Raw genomic sequence first — 20,069 nt, 5'->3', positions numbered from 1 at the left:
AAGTAATGCACAAAGATCTACACTCATTTTGCACCCTGTGAAAGGAAACCAGCTGAATGACTCCAACAGGTGCAACCAAAATATTAAGCCAAATCCAGGATACAAAGCAAATCAAGGACTATCGGCCCTGGTGAAGATGGGGGGAGCGGGGCCAGGATCCCAATACTACCCCAGCCCTCCCATTCCTAAGGCAGTCCTCTGAGAAAAATCCCATGATGCCTTGGTTTACTTGGAACAGCTTGATAACTGGAGAACTAGAACATTATTGACAATACATGGTGTCTTGATCCACTTAGGAGGGAAAACCCACATCCCTTGTTCAATGGCATCGCCACTTTCTACTTTGCATCTACAAGACACACAAGGAAACTACTGCTGGTACTGTGACTCCAGTATTCCTAAAAAGCCAAGCACTGGCAGGTCAGAGACAGGTTGCAGGGGCCAGTGATGCCCTCTGCTCTTAAGTGAGGCCAGACCAACAGTGAAGACAGACCCACATTCATCCAGGGGGTACCCTCCAGGGGGTGCCCACCAAGGGACACACTATTATTTGGAAACTACAGGTGATGTCACGGGACACGCATCAGGCAGGCTCCTCGGAGATCCTCGGAAGCCACCGTAAGCATGTGGAGCTAAGCGTTTTTGCAAGAATGCTGCTATCGTTATAAATCAGGTCTATCACAATAACGTGAAACTTGTCTCTTTGACAATGGTGCACACACAGCTTGTGCACTAGTTAACAGAATTTCTAATTTCCATCATTTACCAAGAGATTTTGGGAGGGCGAATATCGTGTTTGAAGGAACCAACGGGGTTTCAGATCCACTACGTGGGATTTGACCAAGGGCCAGGTGAGCAGACAGGGGACAACGAAGGGTGCCGAGGCACGGAGGCCAACAAGGATCCCCACTGACCCCCACTTCCCCATCACACTAGCTGCTGCAGGTCAAACGCTGGCCCTCAAAAGATATATTCAAGTTCTAAACCCTAGCTCTTGTGAACATGACCTTATTTGGAAATAGGATCTTTGCAGATGTATTCATTAAAAACGCGGTCACCCTGGAGTAGGGCAGGCCCTAAGTCCAGTATGGCTGATGTCCCCTGATAAGAAGAAACCCAGATGCACACAGAGACTTCAGTGCAGGACAACAGAGGCAGAGACTGAAGAGCTGCAGCTGCGAGCTGAGGAGCAAGAATTCCCACCAAACCCCAGGAGGGGGCAGGCAGGGAAGGAGGCCCGCCGAGGGCCCTCCGAGGGCACAGCCCTGCCAGCACCCTGGGCTCAGGCTCGCAGCCTGCAGAATGGTGAGAGAAGAAAGCCCGCTGTTTCCAGTCACTTTGTTCCTCACGCACTAGCCAAAGCCCACACTTCTGTTCTCTGAACAACTAAGATTCTAACTGCTTCTGCTGCAGCTCTTCCAACAGGGTTCTAAAACCATGAACTGGACCACACCATTGCCCTGCTCTGGAGCATCCAATGGCTTCCAGCCCAATCCCAGATCTACTGACTACCGCCCTGAGCCCAGCTCTCTCCCACCACACTTGCTCTAGCCGCTCAGCCCCAGCCATGCTGCCTCCCTTCTGGCCCTCTAAACACAGCAGGTGACTTCCTTCCCTAAGACCCTGCCTGATCCCCCTGCCTCAGCTACACCTCTCCCAGGTGACTGCAGAGCCAGCACCCTCATGTTACTGTCCCTCGGGTCCCCATGTGGCCACCCCACCCTTTCTCCCTCATAGCATGTATCCCCAGAGAGCATGAAAGGGCCACAAGGCAAGGAGTTGTCTCACTTATTGCTAGACAGACTCCCCTACAAACCAGTACTCAGTGAGACCAGGCATGGCTGTTCCAGGAAGCAGGTGCTCTGCCTGGTGGCTGTCCCACTGTGTTCCTGTAACTTATGCAGGATGTTCTTTAGGCAAACCACATATGACAACCAAAAGGACAGTTCTTACAGGAGAACAAAAGGCTGTCCCTAAAACAGCATTAACAATTTCACTAGAACTGTTAAAATTTCGTAAATGTGATGCCACAGTCCCATATACTTTGGAGCCATTATAGTGACATTTCTACCAGTGCTTTGAATTCATCCTCAAAGGTATGAGTGTTGTGAAACCAGGGAGGAAGAGGGAGCTCACCACATGGCCCAGGGCAGGAAACCTGCTGGGAGTATCCTGCTTCAACACACTGGAGTGCTAGTGAGAGTCGCAGACTTCCAGAAATTACTTACATCTTTTAATATGAGAATATGACTTGCAGCTTTTAGGTACTGCAACTGATGAGTCACTAAAATGGTGATCTTCTCATGCAAGGTTTGACAAATGCACCTAGAAACGGGACAGGCACAGCACAGACGCGTTAGTGAGGGTGCTCCGAACCGGAAAGCCATAATGAGAAGAAAGACAACACAGCCGTCAAAGATGCACAGTTCACATACAAATGTGAATACACACTGAACACGGTACAAATCAAGGGAGCGGACCAGATCCTCAGTCTCACCATAAGCAAACAGGAGCCTTGTCCTGCTGAGAAATCCCAGACAGCAGGCTGGCAAAGGAAGGGGCGACCGCTAAGCTTTCTTTCTGAAAGTCAGCCTAAGATCTATTTATGTATCTCATGATGAAAATCAAACAGCACTGAGATTCCAAAACCGTACTTATCGGAAATACGAATGATGTGACTGCTGCGTGACAAAGGGGAGAGGGAGATCAACGCCTTGGCCAGCTTCCTGTGGGTGACTCAGCATGTACGTAGGAGCCACACATACACAAGCGTTAGATTCCTCAGTAACCTCTGCCAGAGTGCATTTTCCAGGCCCCTCTTCCTAAATAATGGAGAAAAAAAGTGCTGGTGAGGCCTTGGGAAGTCTCCACGACACTCCCAGGCACAGCCAAGGAGCCTGCTTTCTTTTGTTAGGACTGAACCCAAAGGCTCTGAATGTAACATCCTCCATCCACTGAGTCAAAGGCACCTCAATATTCAACCTTACAGTTCTTCCAAAGCAGCTCCCCCGAGTGTTCCTGCGTGTTACATGCAGACTAAGAGTTCAGTCCCAGCCCCCGCTCCCAGGTGAGCAAGCAGCCTGGCATACAAGGCTCAGAGACCACAGCCTGCGCTCCCAGCATAGACTCCAGATTTGCAGGGCCCTGCGCAGAGCAAAAAGTCAGGAAAATGGGTCCCAAGGCAACCTGCTGAGGGGGTCACAGATCAAACACAGAACCCTGGTCTACCTTCCACCCTGGCAATGTTGGGTGAGCTACTAAGCCTTCATGAACCTCAGTAACTCCATCTTAAAATGAGGCTACGGTCAACTTACTTCATGTTCTAGGAAATAAAAGCACTAAGCCGTCAAAAAGGCCCAGAATACAACTGATGCCCGACACTATTGTCAGCATCACCGGTCCACTCTTCCCCTAAGCCACAGCTAACCATCTGATTCTCATTCAGGGTGAAAAAGCCCTAGGAGGGCACTTTGGGGACCAGGCCTCTGATCAGAACCAAGCCCCTGACTTAGAGGCACAAACTAGGGCTCCATTCTCTCAATCCATAAGGATTAACATCTCCCTCTAGACATGTCTTAACCTGGCTGACTTCATACCTAAGTTTCTCAACCTAGCAAATCCCTATTGAGGCTTAGCACTCAAGCTTTTAATGGAATTGTTTATCCTTAATTCAAAATCACCTGCCATAAATCCCTCTTTATAACTATTTGAAGGGAGATGTTAACCATCAAATCTGATAGGCAATAGGCAGCCATGTCCAAGAAGGGTCAAGTTTAAGGTTTTAAAACATGTTCTGCCTTGGATCTTCCATCATCTACAAAAATCACATAAATAGGCCGGCACCGTGGCTTAACAGGCTAATCCTCCACCTTGCGGCGCCAGCACACCGGGTTCTAGTCCCGGTTGGGGCGCCGGATTCTATCCTGGTTGCCCCTCTTCCAGGCCAGCTCTCTGCTATGGCCCGGGAAGGCAGTGGAGGATGGCCCAAGTCCTTGGGCCCTGCACCTGCATGGGAGACCAGGAGAAGCACCTGGCTCCTGGCTTCGGATCAGCGAGATGCGCCGGCCGTAGCGGCCATTGGAGGGTGAACCAATGGCAAAAAGGAAGACCTTTCTCTCTGTCTCTCTCTCTCACTATCCACTCTGCCTGTCAAAAAAAAAAAAAAAATCACATAAATAACTGAAATAACGTGGTGACTGATGACGTTAAAATTTTCCTAAACTATATGTTTTTGCAAAATCTCCAGGAAAACACAGCCCAAATATTTAAGGGGAAAAATTTCCATGTCTTGTCATAAACACATTGATTGATTCAGCAGTGACTCATTTAATTCAGGTGGCAAGCCACCCATGGAGGGCCATGGGCCCAAAGGAAGGGCACACTGCCCCCTGCAGGCACAGAGGGGAAAGGCAGGTGGGTGGGGTCTGCATCCTCCTTTCTCCATGGCTCTGGCATAAGCAGAAAGAACAAGTAAGCAGACAGGCAGACGACAGCCAAGCCTGACTCCAGCATTCCACAGGTCGCCATGGCTGGGAGCGGAAGGGCTGCAAAGCCGAATGGGGACAGGCTGCACAGAAGTCTCTTTGCCATTTGAGGGCCTGGTGCTGCACCCAGAAGGTGAGCCAAGCCTAGGAAGGACTGAATCAGGACAGGTGAACCAGTGCTGAGGTCTGAGTGTTCATGTCCCCCGCCCCCCAACACACACACAGTCTCTTGTTGAAACCTAATCGCCAGCGGGAAGGCATTTGCAGGAGGGGTCTTTTCACGGAACTCTGCCCTCATGAATGGGATTAGCCTCCTTCTAAAGGAGGCCTCAGGAAAGAGGGTTGCTGATGAGCCTGGAGCAGACACCAGACTGGCTGTGGCCCTGAGCTTCGACTTCCCAGCCCCCAGAACTGTGAGACACACATTTCTGCTCCTTGCAAGGCACCTGGTCTCAGCCTGCGCAAACCACAACTCGGTGGAGGTGACCTAATTATCAGGACAGACCCGCAGAACTCATTTCACCTGCGGCCGAGAACTTGAGGCTTCCCAAAATAGAGCAAGATTGAAAGCTCACAGCAGATCTGACTGGCATCAGTATCATAAGGGCCCACTTAACGTTTCCAACATATAGTTGTAAAACTCACAAACCTTCATAACCGCGGATGTAGATCCATGATTGAAGTAAAACTGCTAATGGCAAATAGAAGTGTAATTCATTCACTTTTAATACAAAACACTTCACATTCCTAAGCTTCAACACAACCACCATCTTTCATAGCATATTGTTCAATCCAATTTTCTAACTCGTTGAGAACATTCTCCTGAGTGATTTCCTAAATTGCATTCGTGCTCCCTGCTTGAAGTTTCCCCAAAGAATGGTTCTGATTAGCAAACAACCATTCTAACAAGCTTACTCCTATCAAGTGTATATCCAAAGGCATTAAACCTTCAAGGTGCAAGAGGACGTTATAACTACCTCCTGGGTGCGCAGAAAAACTTGGGGAGCACCTGCGACATGCACATAGATACCCAGCAATCAGAACACTTTCCTTCCCCTTCCAGGAGACAAACACCACGTCCCATCAGGAGCTGTTCTGCGAGTGATGGAGAACTCGAGTGGACCTGCACGAGACTCATGCAAGCCACAAAAGCCCCGCTCTGCCCACAGGGAAACCCAATAAGGCACACCCAGGAGCAAGCAGGCAGAGAGGGTCAGAGAAGAGAGCTAAGGGCAAGGACAGGGCCAGCTGCTCCTGCTGTCTGCCTTCTGGAAGACGCAAAGCCACCACACTGGTTTTTTGTTGTGGCGATAAAATATAATTTACCATTTTCACAGTTTATAAGCACACAGTGGCATGAGGGACATTCACACTGCTGTGCAACCACCACCACCATTTACTTACAGAACTTTCTCATCATCCCAATTCCAGGCACATTTCCCAAGCACACTCTGATGGGGACATGTCTAGTGAGCCCCAACTGGAGTCCCACACTCATGAAAGATCTCGTGTCCCAACCCCTAGAATCTATCCTGGCATCCTAAGGGGGCTTCCAAATGGTTGTGGGTGAACTGATTTTTTTTTTTTTTTTTTGGACAGGCAGAGTGGACAGTGAGAGAGAGAGAGAGATACAGAGAGAAAGGTCTTCCTTTTCTGTTGGTTCACCCCTCAATGGCCACTGCGGCCGGTGCACTGCAGCCAGCGCAACACACTGATCCGAGGCCAGGAGCCAGGTGCTTCCCCTGGTCTCCCATGCAGGTGCAGGGCCCAAGTACTTGAGGCATCCTCTACTGTACTCCCAGGCCACAGCAGAGAGCTGGACTGGAAGAGGAGCAACAGGGACAGAATCTGGCGCCCCGACCGGGACTAGAACCTGGTGTGCCGGCGCCGCAGGCAGAGGATTAGCCTATTGGGCCTATGCCCTGGGTGAACTGAATTAAAAGATAACAGGAGGGGCCAGTGCTCTAGCATAGCAGGTAAAGCCTCCGCCTGCAGCACCGACATCCCATATGGGTGCCAGTTCAAGTTCCGGCTGCTCCATTTACAATCCAGCTCTCTGCTATGGCCTGAGAAAGCAGTAGAAGATGGCCCAAGTCCTTTGGCCCCTGCACCCACGTGGCAGACCCGGAAGAAGCTCCTGGCTCCTGGCTTCTGATTGGCCTAACTCTGGCCGTTGCGGCAATTGGGGACTGAAGCAACAGACAGAAAACCTCTCTCTCTCTCTCTCTCTACCTCTGCCTCTCTCTACCTCTGCCTTTGAAGTAAATGAAAGAAAGAAAGAAAGAAAGAAAGAAAGAAAGAAAGAAAGAAAGAAAGAAAGAAAGAAAGAATGAATGAATAATGGGAAGTATGGGAGTATGGCCTGGCAGTTAAGACATTGTCTAAAATGCCTGCATCTCATATCAGAGTACCTGGGCTTAACCCCTAGTGCTGGTCAATCTTCTTGCTAACGGGACCCTGAGAAGCAACAGGCAGTTGAGTCCCTGCTACCCACATGGGAGATCTGAACTGAGCTCCTGGCTCCTGGCTTTGACTTGGGTGGTTGTGGCCATCTGGGGGGTAAACCAGCAGATGGGGGCTTCCTGTTTCTGTCTCTTAAATCAATCAATAAATGCTGTTTTACAAAAGACTGGTACACTTTCATGAACTTTTTGAAGTCCCTTTGTAGGCTACCCTAACTCTGCTCAAATCCTTCATTACTTTGCTATATGGGACAACTGATACAGACTAAATTGCTTAGGTGAAGCCATAATTCCTGCTATCTTAGAATTTGGAGACAGGACCCTTAAAAAGGCACCACAAGGGTGCACCCCGCTCCCACCTGACTGATGACCTGTTAGGCAGAGCAACCTGGGCACAGACACAGGAGGAGGAAAGGAGACGGGAGGATGCAAGGCGGTGGTTCCTGGTAAGCCAACGAGAGGCCTCGGCAGAAACCAAACCTGCCGACACTTTGATCTTGGGCGTGCAGCCCCCGGAACGGTGAGAACACAGATCCAGCTGTTTAAGCCACCTGGTATGTGGCATTCTGTTGCAGCTGCCCCCGTGGCCAACGCAGCACCTCCCTACAAGCCTCTCCAAGCATCCTTTATGCTGCAGAACCCGCGTCCTGCACTCTGAGAAGACGTGTCTGCTTGCTGTTCCAATCATGCACTCTGCTTGCTACCATCTCTACATCTCTGCTTCCACAGCTCCTTCTGCCACAAAGAGCTGAATCCTCTTCACAGCCTCTACAAACCCTTCCCAGCCTGCAGGGCCACAGGCTTGGCCACTTCCTGCTGAGCCGAGCCCACAGTGTGCCCTCTAAAACCAGCCTAGAGCTGCCCACTTATTCCTCCACCTAGCACGACTGCCCCGTATTAAAATCCTCTTAGGCCTACTTGTCTTGATCAGCTACAGGTAGAAATTTCTTTCTTTCTTTTTTTTTTTTTTGGGGGGGGGCAGGGGGAGAACAGGTAGAGTTATAGACAGTGAGAGAGAGAGAGAGACACAGAGAGAAAGGTCTTCCTTCCGTTGGTTCACCCCCGAAATGGCCACCATGGCCGGCGCTGCATCGATCCGAAGCCAGGAGCCAGGTGCTTCTTCTTGGTCTCCCACGCAGGTGCAGGGGGCCCAAGCACATGGACCATCCTCCCCTGCCTTCCCAGGCCACAGCAGAGAGCTGGACTGGAAGAGCAGCAACCAGGACTAGAACCAGGCCCCTATGGGATGCTGGTGACGCAAGTGGAGGATTAACCAAGTGAGCCACAGCGCCGGCCCTGGTAGAAATTTCTTAAAGGCAAGAACGAGATCTACATTTCTTTGGGTCTCTTCCTCTGTCCAGTTGGGTCCTTAACTTCTCCATAGCTTTCTGTCATCCTTTAGTAAATGAAGATGTTTTGTGCAACAGCATCCATCAGAGCAACTAGGGCTCAGCTGAAAGGGTGCACTGGGATTGACAAGGTAAACCACACACACAAAGCCAATCGAGGGACAAATACAGATGCTGCTTATTTATTTAGAAGTTGTTATGAAAGATTGGTTTATTGATCTGAAAGGCAGAAGGACACACACACAACACACACAGAAAGAAAGAGAAATCTTCCATCCAATGGTTCACTCTCCAAATGCCTACAGCCAAATCTGGGCCAGGAGCCAGGAACTCCATCCAGGTCTCTCACATGTGTGAGGCAGGGGCCCACATCCTTGGGCCATCCTCTGCTGCTTTCCCAGGCACATTAGCAGAAAACTGGATCAGAAGTGGAGCAGCCAGGATTTAAACCAGCACTGTGATATAAGATGTAGGCATTGCAAACAGCAGCTTAACCTGCTGTGCCACAACATCGGCCCTTCCGCACGCTATTTAAGCAAGATCAAGTTCACCATGCTTTCACAAAAGCCAATCTAAACCACAGAGGAAGTGTCAGTCAGCACCTTCGATTACAGTACACACAAAAAACATTCCAGAGTCATTCTACCTCATGGCTCAGTGGCTAAACAAGAGCCAAAGAAAACAAATTCCAGAAACACCCAGTGAAAGATCAGGAGTCCGGCCAGATTCCACAGACCTAGTTTCCAATGCAAGCTAATGCTCCATGTCTAGGGGTCATTAAGTGTTAGTTCTGCTCAGAATCCACAAAACAACGGGAAACTCTCTAGCCATACTCTGATATGGAAGACATCATTCTAAAACTCCAGGTTTCACTAATTACTTCCAAATCTACAGGTTAGTAAGTCCTCCAGGCCTTTCCACCGGAGCCCTCTCTTGGCCCTAAAATCCCTACTTGTGATGACCAAAAATCAAACAGGAAGGAAAGAACTGACACCCAGGGCCAGGTTGCCAAGTGCCATCCCTCAACTGAAGCACCCTAGGCCATGTTTCTTCTTCCTGAGATCTGGATCCAGCCACAGTTTCCAGGTAAGCAACTCCAGCAGCAGCTTGAGCCATCTGGCTCTCAGCTCCCTAACCCATGTTCTCTGCTCACTGCCATCCTCTTGTGCACCTTCCTACCTTGACCTCATATTTGTGCAAAATTGTTCCCTAACGAGGATCTTCTGGGTGGGACTGGGGGTATCCCCAGGCAGGAGGAGCTGAATTTCATAAAGCCACAAAGGCATTCCTGAGCTGACCCTGGGTGGTTCTCGGAAAGCGGAAACGGCATAAAACAAGGTTCAACTCACTGCTGGAACAAGTGCCTGCTGACTTCCGCATCGACCGCACTGAGAGGATCGTCCAGGAGGTAGATGTCGGCGTCCTGATACACTGCCCTGCAAAAGGGAAGAGAGCCCAGATGAGGAAGAGTGTCCCCTCCCAGCTCTCACCTAGGAATCACGACAGTGTCCCACCACTGCACTACCCAGCACCAACCAATAAAGCACGACCCGCCTTTCACAGGCACCCACCACGCAGCAAGTGGGCTCAACGTGCCCGTGACCTCCAGCAGCAGCGTGAAAGTGTGCAGGCGGCCGAGAGGCGGCTTACCTGGCCAGGTTCACCCGCGCCTTCTGCCCTCCGCTCAGCGTGGCTCCTCGATCTCCTATCACCGTCAGATCCCCATCCTCCAAAAGCTGCAGGTCCTAAAGGGAGCAAGACAAGGTGAGGGGGAGCCGTAAAGTAGTTCTCCCACTACCATCAGTTTTTGAGAAATCACTATGGATTTGATCAACAGCAATGCATGTATTCCGTGGTGGCTAAATCGTAACATTGAACCATTCCAAAAATCTCTCAGGTGTTCCGTTGATTTTAATGCTGTAGAGTAGCAGAGCTCTGTGCACTTAACCATTTTAATAGGATTCACGGGGCTTCAGCTCTAGGTCAGGCATGGTTCTGGGTGCAGTGAGGGAAACCAAGGGCCTAGAGCTTCCACACAGGAGACAGGTAATATATACAGAGCCTAGTCCACAAGGGCTCTGGTCAATGGGGTCTAGCAGCAGAGACCCGATAGAGGGCAGGCCGGGAGGAGGGGCGTGCAGTGTAGGGGAACGAGCAAGGGCAGAGGCCACAGGCAGACGCAGGCCCAAGGTGTGCAAAGCACAATCCAGAGGGCAGTTCAGCTGGGGCAGAGCAGGGAGCGTTGTGGGAGATGAAGGCAGGGGAGGCAAAAAGGGTCGCAGTCTCACTCCCTCTACAGGCAGAACAATGACGCCGTCTGGCTCCGGTTAAGGGACCACCGCTGTCTCTGTGGGAGACAGACAGCACAGGGCAAGGGTGCCAGCAGGGCAGGAGTTAGCAGTCCCGGCTACAATCTGTTGAGAACGGACTGTGGCTAGGACCAGAGTGGGAACAAGGAAATGGACAGACGTGGCCACATTCAAGGTAAACCTCACCTTGCCTACGGGATGGGATGGGGGTGGGCGGGGAGAGAAGAGGAGGGGAAGAGGATGACATTGCCCTTGGCATGAGAAACGGAAAGCACAGGGTTGCTGGAGAAGATGGTGGATATGGATTTCAGGTAAAACAAGTCAAAACCGTGGGCAGGGCAAAGTGCGATACCTATTGGTGGTGTCGAGTAACAACTACACATGTAGGTCTGAAGGTCTGTGCTGGACACATGGAAATATCATAAGGGTTGTCACTACCCACATGGCTCCCAAAGCCATGGGATTCATTGTATCAGAGAATAAGTGTGTGGGTGGTCGGTCAGCCTAGAGGTTAAGACACCAGTTAGGATGTCTATATATCCCATATTAGAATGCTGGGATTGGGTCTGATTCCAGCTTCCTGCTGATACACACGCTGGGAGGCAGCAGGTGATGACTCAAGTGGTTGGGTCCCTGCCACCCACGGGGAGACCTGGAATGAGTTCCCAGCTGAAGCCCCAGCAAGTTGCAGGCATTTGGGGAGTGAACCCGCTGTTCAAATGAATAAAAATAATTTTCTTTTTAGAAAAAAGGAATAGGTGTGTCTTCACAAGTTGTTTTTGTCTGCCTCAGATTCCTAATTTAAGAGGGAGAGAGAATTTATTTATTGGAAACGAAGCATTAGAAAGACAGCGAGAGCAAGAGAGGGAGGGAGGGAGGGAGGGAGACCTTCCATCCATTGGATCACTCCCTAAAAGGCCACAACAGCCAGAGCTGGGCAAAGCCAAAACCAGGAGTTTCTTTGGGTCTCCCACATGGATGCAGGGGCCTAAGTATTTAGGCCATCTTCGGCTGCTTTCCCAGATACATTAGCAGGGAACTAGATTGGAAGTGGAGCAGCCAGAACATGAATCAGAACCCATATTGGATTCTGGCATCTCAAGTGGTGACTTTACCCACTACACCACAACTTCCCGCTTTTAGAGAAGAGATAATATCTGACTCAAGTGCACACTGTGAGATTTAAGGCACCATTGGTAAGGTCAAAGGCAAAAATCCATACAAGAAATAAGGACACACGGGTTCTAGTCCCGGTTGCTCCTCTTCCAGTCCAGCTCTGTGCTGTGGCCCAGGAAGGCAGTAGAGGATGGCCCAAGTGCTTGGGCCCTGCACCTGCATGGGAGACCAAGAAGCACTTGGCTCCTGGCTTCGGATCGGCACAGTGCCGGCCATAGCGGCCACCTGGGGGGTGAACCAACGGAAGGAAGACCTTTCTTTCTGTCTCTCTCTCTCATTGTCTATAACTCTACCTGTCAAATAAAAAAAAAAAATTAAGGGTGCAAAGAACAGGAATAAGAAATGTGTGTCTGGAGGACACTGGGCAGATTGGCTGGACTAAGTAGATTCTTGTTTCCTGCAGGTAGGAAAAAATGAGTGCTAAGAAGGAAAAGAAGTTTCTACTTGAGGTCTAGGAATCATCCTAAGTTACAGTTCAGTATTATTTAAAAAATAAATTGACAAAGCACAATATCTTTTTTTTTTTAAAAGAACAATAACATTCCTAACCAAGATAGCAAACAGGTTTAGGTTACAATTCATTATACTAAAATGATTTACTTGATTTCCTCTGGTAATCAATAGATGGCTTCTGGAACAGTCCGGGGTGCATGCTGGGTGCTGACCAGGTTTCACAAGCATCAGCCCAGGACTACACCAACAGCCCTTTCACAGGTCAACTCTCATGTTTGTCCCTACTTGGTCAAATGGGGAGACAGAGCAAATGGCACACTGGGATTTCCACAGAAAACAAGGGCTTTGACCCCTCCTAGCTGTATGTTTTCCTGTTCTACAAACTGCCCTGGAGAAACAAGAATTGCTAACTCACAGGATGCAGGGCAAACAGAGAACTAAGTGAACACCCTCTGTAAGTAGAATTCCCTGCAGCATGCTAATGGCACCTGAGATCCATTCAATCCAACCAACAGTGGGGACGCCATTCACCGTGTGAATCACATCAGCACAGCACTCGACCAAAAGGAAAACGGAGAGAGGACATCTCCATCCTAGCGCACTCCACACAACCCTCAGAGGCGCAGGCGCACATGGCATTCTCTCCATACTCAAAGCTGAACTGCTGCTGGCAGTTGTCTTATCAGGAAAATTTGGTAATTCTCTTGTTGACCTCAGAAGTAAATACCAGCTTTTGCTTTCAGCTTGTAATGGAAAACAACATTGGCTTGAAGATGCTTTTCCAGTCTCCCACCCACCCACACCAATGCACACATACCGTAGCTTGGCCTCCGACTTATTGCTGACAATCCGTGTAATATTCTCAGCTTAGTTTAGAATGCCTGGGTTTGATTCCGATTCGTTTTCCTTCTCAAAATAGCACCATGTGGTAGTACAAGCATTTTCTAGAGAAGGCCCTTAGAGCCCCTCTTTCACTGTATACACATGAGGGAACAGGAAACGGGCTCTTTCTGAGTCTGGGGGCACCACCTGGAGCACAGCTAGGAGTGCTGCTGACCCAGCAGACTATGTATGGCCAAGTCTCAGATAGGGAACCATTTCCAAGGATGTGCAGGACATTCTGAGCCAGGCTGATTTCCCAACCGTGATTATTCCGGTGTGGTTACGGGGAAAGCATTATTTGATTATTTGGGCATAAACAGCAAGTCCTCCCCATGCAGGAAAATCTTCCTCCATTAGTATTCAATTTTTTTTTTTTTTAATTTTTATTTGACAGAGTTAGTGAGAGAGAGAGACAGAGAAAGGTCTTCCTTCCGATGGTTCACTCCCCAAATGGCCACTACGGCCATTGCTGCGCCAATCCGAAGCCAGGTGCCAGGTGCTTCTTCTCAGTCTCCCATGTAGGTGCAGGGGCCCAAGCACCTGGGCCATCCTCCACTGCCCTCCCAGGCCACAGCAGAGAGTAGACTGGAAGAGGAGCAACTGGGACTACAACCTGGCCCCATATGGGATGCCGGCGCCACAGGCAGAGGATTAAGCAAGTGAGCCACAGTGCTAGCCCCAGTATTTAAATTTAACTAAAATTTAACCACATGTTCGCTCTATAACACACTCTCACTGAAAAAGCAGACACATAACACAAGCAGAAAGAAATCAGGAGATGGCTCTGTGGGCTTTGAACCAACAGACCAGGAACACAACCAGCATCCTTCAGCGATGGTGAAATCCCACTAGGGAGACCACCAGGATGGTTCCTGAGGGTGAGACATGAGGCCCAGGCAGGGGGAGAATTCCAGATCCAGGCAGCAGGGCACTCAGGCCTCTGTCCACAGCTTCTCCTGATGTGGAGCTGCCCTTCCTATCACAGCTTGTCTCCCCCACCCTCATCCTCTGCTCTGAAACCATCCCTGTGTTTCCCATCGGAAAGCAACTCTCTGTCTACTGGGTTCCAACAGCTCTGTTTCTGTTGCTCACAAAGGACTGGCCCGGTCTGCATCACAGATCTTGTGCGTATGCCAGGCTTATCTCCCCAGTAGACTCAGCTCCCACGTGGCAGGAACCATGCACCAAGCATGGCTCCCAGTGCCTGATGTTATCTCCAGGCCCCACAACCACCTGCAAAGTAAGTATTGGTAAAATGGAGACGGAAGGGAGGTAGGCAAGTGAGGCGACTCTCCGGAAGGGCAAGAACGCGAACCAAGTTCACACTCTTCTGCTGTTCATTAGGCTACCCTCTACAGGTACTGAAAGGTACATTTAGTGAAGGCAATACTAAACTCAAAATTCAGACATCTAGATTCACACAGATGTATCAAGAAATTTAGTCTCCACATTTAGATTTGTCCCGCATTCCTTTAATACGCTAAGCCTTCTTTTAAAAGATTTATTTATTTGAAAGGCAGAGTTGCAGACAGAGAGGAAGAGGCAAAGAGAGACAGATATTCCATCTGCTTGTTCACTCCTCAGATGGCTGCAATGGGCTGGGCCAGGCCAAACCAGGAGCCAGGAGTTTCATCTGGGCCTCTCAGATGGGTGGCAAGGGCCCAAGTACTCGGCTCATCTTCTGCTTGTTTCCCAGGCACATGAGCAGGGAGCTGGATTGAAGTGGAGCAGCCAGGACACAAACAGGCAGCCCTATGGGATACCGGAGTGCAGGTGGCAGCTTAACTCGCTATGCCACAATGCCAGCCCCAGAAAGCATTTCTCTCTTATTTCCTATGATGTCGCCATGGAATGATATGGTTATCCCAGTTGAGAGATGAAAACCTCAAGCTATAACGATAATTATACTGCACTTGTCAAGGCAGATTGAAAAGAACGCGTCCACGTTGCCAGGAATGTGGTAAATATGAAAAGGAACTAGAAGCCTGCAGGTGCCCAGTGGAGTTCATAAATTCCAGTGATGTACACAGGAAAATACTAAACCTGAATTTGTCAGCGTCATACCCTTGCATACAAATTGCTTGGATGTTCTAAAAAGTGCTCAAAGCTTAAAAAATACCATGCAGGCCAATGTTACATCATGCATTATGTTTAGTATGGGGACTGTTTATCCTTGGCTTTGTTACTGTACTGTGTGTGAAGCACTTAGACAGAAATCAACTCAAATACTAGAAGTTGCATACTCAAGACACATTCTTCCTAATATGTCCTGTTTTATGTGATTTGGCCCCAAAATTAATAGCCCTTACAGTTAGGAGCTAACATTTATAGCAGGCCCATGACATCGCTGGCAACCAAGGACTTTAAATTCATGGTCATATTTGGCCCTCATGACAGCCTTAGGCGTTGGATGTTATTATTATCTCCACTTTATGGAAGAAGCAACCTGAAACTTTGCAAGTTGAGACACTTAGGCAGAATCTCACACTCAGTGAAGAGCAACAGAGGCTCAATCCCAGAGCTGTCTGACCCGGGGCCTCGGCTTTTAACTGCTCCTCGCAACGTTCCGAAGGTTATTACACCATGTCCTGAGGAATATCCCATAACTCACCGCAATGTCACTTTAAATATATAAGCAGCCTAAAGACGTGGCTACGTGTTTTTAGTTCAATTAACTCATAAATTTACCTTAATCAGATCTACAGTGATGCACCTATTTATTATCCCTGTATCTAATATGAGAGATCTTGCTTTGCTCTGTTTTACGAGGGGCAAAGAAGAGCTTAAGGAGAAATCTTTACTCCATGTTTCTTACTGATGGATTTAGAGAAAGGTGCTATAATAGTGACAAATACCACTGACCAAAAATCTCCGTGCATTGCCTGAAATCCAGACAGTCATACCCGATCTCCCCCACTGACAAGGAAGGAAACTGAGGCAAACCCGCAGAGCTCCTGTCTTCCTCTAACACCAAGCCTTTCCTATTCCATCTTCAGTCTCTGCACCTACAGGCATAGATAATTCCAGGAGGTGTCTATCCATCTGTGACCACCTTATGCCCGCCCCCTGACACACAGATTCAGAAAGGAGATTGACAGAGGACCGCACAACTCATTGAGCGCCTCCCCGATTTCTTAGAGACCTCGGTGACTGCTGCTACAGCGAGTCAGCTCGGAGCGCAGCCATCCTTGAGGAAATCGTCTAAGTGAGCGTTCGGGTTCGGCAGCAGGACACACCAGCGGTAACACGATGGGCCCAGCATGCCAGCCAGCGCGGGGCAAGGCCAGGGCAGCCTCTGGCTCTGCACCCTGGGCCTGGCTTCCTGCCAAGGAGGGGAATGAGCACAAGGAGAACATGCGTCCCTCCGCAGTGCAGGGTTGCCTTTGTTAACACCAAAACAGAGAAGCACCACCCTCCAAGTCTCTGTGCAGCCCTGCCCTGTGGGGGACCCCTTCTGCACAAGAGTCTGCCACGCAGACGCCTCGAGGTAGCTAAAGACCTGGACCGGTGGCCATGGGAGATGCTGAACACAGCCAGTGCCCCAGCACCTGCTGAGACAGACACTGGAACCCAGATGTCCACAGGTGGGGAGGGCGAGGGCAGGGCTGGCCTGACCTGAGCAAACCTGATCCAGGTAAGAGGAAAAGCTTGGGATCTGTTTTCTCTACCGTCCAGATTCTTCAATCAATCACCCAATTTAATCACACACAGTTCCACAACTGAGAGGTGGCGGGGCGCAGGGGAAAGGGGCATCTGAACCAGTGCAGATGTGCGTTTGAACTTGAACTGCAAATGCTGAGCTGAGTCACTTCAGTTCTCAAAACCACTGTCTTCCCAAATGAAGAAAAAAGCATCAAAGACACTGGGAAATTGTGGAAAGGGGTTAGGATTCATACATGCTTGTTTGTGCATGTGAGAGACATGGGGCGGGGGTGGCGATTAGCACACGTGGACCCTGAACAAATGGGATCAAGACTGGGCTACATCTGCTTCCCCCTTCTTTTCTTATCAGGGATCTATTCCATTTAATAAAAATCAAGTTCATCACTGCTACCTCGATGTCGTGTCTAAAAACACATTATCTCTCATGAACAAGAACCCAGCGGAAGGCAATAAAAGCCCATTAAACAGCAATTATATCTTTTGCCCACATCATCATAAAATATGCTGCCCACTTGATACAATCTGAGATTCAAGCCAACTTTCAAGCAAACGTACTCTTTCCTTGCAAAGCCGGTTAGGAGCCTTCAACACTGCACCTCTGGCAGTGTCTACGGCCCTACCCACAGGTACAAGAGAATGGCCAGACGTCCAGGCCGCTGGGCAGACCCTGCAGAAAGCCCTCTGATGCCACCATTCCGCGAGTTCCACAACTCAAAGAGGGCAACACAGTATTTCTCCCGGTTACCTTCTCTTCCCTTTTTCTAACTTGCATTCTCCTAGCACGTGTGTTCAGTCTCCATTCATCATCACCAATTTTCTTTAAATCTCAGTACACAGTCATTTCATCTTACCATTGTCTTCCAAACTGTCATTTTTTTAAATGATTTTATTTATTTGAAAGTCAGAGTTACAGAGAGGCAGAGGCGGAGGGGGAGGGGGAGGGAGAGAGAGAGAGGTCTTCCATATGCTGGTTCACTCCCTAAATGGCTGCAATGGCTAGAGCTGGGGCTATCTAAACCAGGAGCCAGGATTTTCTTTTGGGTCTCCCACATAGGTGCAGGGGCTCAAGCACATGGGCCATCTTCCACTGCTTTCCCAGGTATATTAGCAGGGAGCTGGATCAGAAGTGGAGCAGCCAGGACTCGAACCGGTGCCCATATGGGATGCCAGCACTGCAGGCGGCAGCTTTACTCACTACACCACAGTGCCAGCCCTGCAAACTGTCATTTCTGAAAGCAACCTCACTACTGTAAAATGATGTATGTTAAAAAAAATAGTTAAAGCTTTTCATTTTCCTTTATTATTATTGCTGTTGCTGTTTTAATTATAATTTATATGTAATAATATAGCATTATATATTTATCACTTTACATAATCAAATATTTACATTTCACTATTTTATTGTATAATTACATACTTACATATTTTCATATTTAGTATTATATAATCGTACATATTTATAGGGTTCAGTGTGATCATTTGATACCCGTAACCAATGTGTGGTGAACAAATCAGGTTCCAGCTCCTGAAAGTTCTAAATCTGATTCACAGTAATTGTGTGGCGTGTTGTTTCAATCACTGTGTATCAATCAAATCAGGGTCATTAATGATGTCTCTTCTCCTAGTTGTGAGTTTGTGTTTGGAGACTGGGAGTCCCGCAAGTAAAACAGGAAGCAGAAAGGGGAACGCATGGACACAAAGGGGCCCTGGGGACATGGGCCAGTATGAGAATCTGAGTCAAACCAGTGAGGATCAAGGTTTCTTAATGCGCTCACTGAATATACGTCAACCCGCTAAGAACGCTGACCATCTCAAGGAATGCGGGTCATTTTTTAAGGTGTTATAATTTTTTTTTCAAATGAGTTATCTGCTAGAGAAAAATGATAAAATAGTTATGGACAAAATACTGTGAGGTCTGAGACCCCCTTCACAATAACGGGCGGCTAGGGAGGAGGCGAGATTGGCCACCAGCTGATTCCGTTTCAAGCTGCGAGACAGGCACGTGAAGCTTCCACATGCTCTCCACGGTTCAGGCTCTAATTGTCCATTTTTTTAAAAGTTAAAATTAAAGCTTCAAAAATTAAAAACCTCCTCCCCAAAAAAGAAACAACCTGTAAATGTAATTACATCAGGAATAGGAATAAAACATACAGAGTGTGTACGTGACGTGTGTCTGTATGTGTGTATACTTGTGCGTGTGTGTGTACTTATCCAGAAGACTGGCTTAAGCACTAACTAGCATTCAAAACTCTTTCCAAATTAAAAAGAAGGGGCTGGCATTGTGACATAGCAGGTAAAGCTGCCCCTGTGATGTCAGCATCCCACGCGGGCACTGGTTCATGTTCCGGCTGCCCCACTGCTGATCCAGCTCCATGCTGACAAGCCTGGAAAGGCAGCAGAGAATGGCCCAAATGTCTGGGTCCCTGCATCCACCTGGGAGTCCTGGAGGAATCCCCTGGCTCCTGGCTCTGGCCTGGCCTGGCCTCAGCTGTTGTGGCCATTTGTGGAGCAAACCATCGGATGAAAGAGCTCTGTCTCTCTCTCTCTCTCTCATTTTTAAAATTTCTTTATTTATGTATTTGGAAGGCAGAGTTACAGACAGAGAGGGAGAGACAGAGAGACTTTCCATCGGCTGGTTTACGCTGCAGATGGATGCAAAAGCTGGTGCTGGGCAAGGCCAAAGACAGGAGCCAGGAGCTTCTTCTGGGTCTCCCATGTGGGTGGCAGGGGCCCAAGCACTTAGGCCATCTTCCTTTGCTTTCCCAGGCTGTTGCAGGGAGCTGGATCGGAAGTAGAGCAGTCAGGACACAAGCCAGCGCCCATATGGGATGCCAGCAACTCTGCCTTTCAAATAAATAAATAAATCTTCCAAATTAAAAAAAAAAAAAAGTCTTAACAAACCTTGTAGTTTAATACTAATACGACTGGAAATTCGAGAATGAAATTCAAGTCACCACTCACCTTTTTCAAAGCACAAGCCTTTATTACTTTTTCATATCGCTCCTTTTCATACTTCTTCCCAAACAGAATGTTGCTCCTCACAGTTCCAGAAAACACCCAGGGCTGCTGAGAAACATAGGCAACTCTGCCATGCACACGGACCAGGCCCTGGCTTGGGGGCAGCTCTCCCAGGACTGCACTCAACAGCGAAGACTGAAACAGATCACACACACACGCGTGACATCAGCACATGGGACAGCCCGGCCTGGCCCTCAGGGTTTGACAAACACCAATCTTTCATTGAGAGCAAGACAAAGTACAGCACAGGAAGTTGCAATAAAAAAAAAAAAA

The 20,069-nt window shown here is 48.9% G+C and overlaps 1 protein-coding gene across 2 annotated transcripts in view; it reads right to left on the bottom strand.

Annotated features, from left to right (window-relative positions):
• The window catches only part of ABCC4 (ATP binding cassette subfamily C member 4 (PEL blood group)), a 287,341-nt gene that overhangs the window by 144,861 nt on the left and 122,411 nt on the right, over positions 1 to 20,069 (bottom strand). For both annotated transcript variants that reach the window (XM_062194025.1, XM_062194026.1), the window contains 4 exons: positions 19,740 to 19,931; positions 9,946 to 10,040; positions 9,645 to 9,731; positions 2,229 to 2,325 (listed from right to left, as the gene is read on the bottom strand). In XM_062194025.1, coding sequence (XP_062050009.1) covers positions 2,229 to 2,325; positions 9,645 to 9,731; positions 9,946 to 10,040; positions 19,740 to 19,931 — 471 coding nt within the window. The remainder of the gene's footprint in view (positions 1 to 2,228; positions 2,326 to 9,644; positions 9,732 to 9,945; positions 10,041 to 19,739; positions 19,932 to 20,069) is intronic.

This window comes from Lepus europaeus, chromosome 6 (genome assembly GCF_033115175.1).
Source record: "Lepus europaeus isolate LE1 chromosome 6, mLepTim1.pri, whole genome shotgun sequence".
In the NCBI taxonomy this organism is placed as follows: Eukaryota; Metazoa; Chordata; class Mammalia; order Lagomorpha; family Leporidae; genus Lepus; species Lepus europaeus.
Note: the sequence above shows the minus strand (reverse complement) of the source record. Positions and strands in the feature narration are given on the sequence as shown.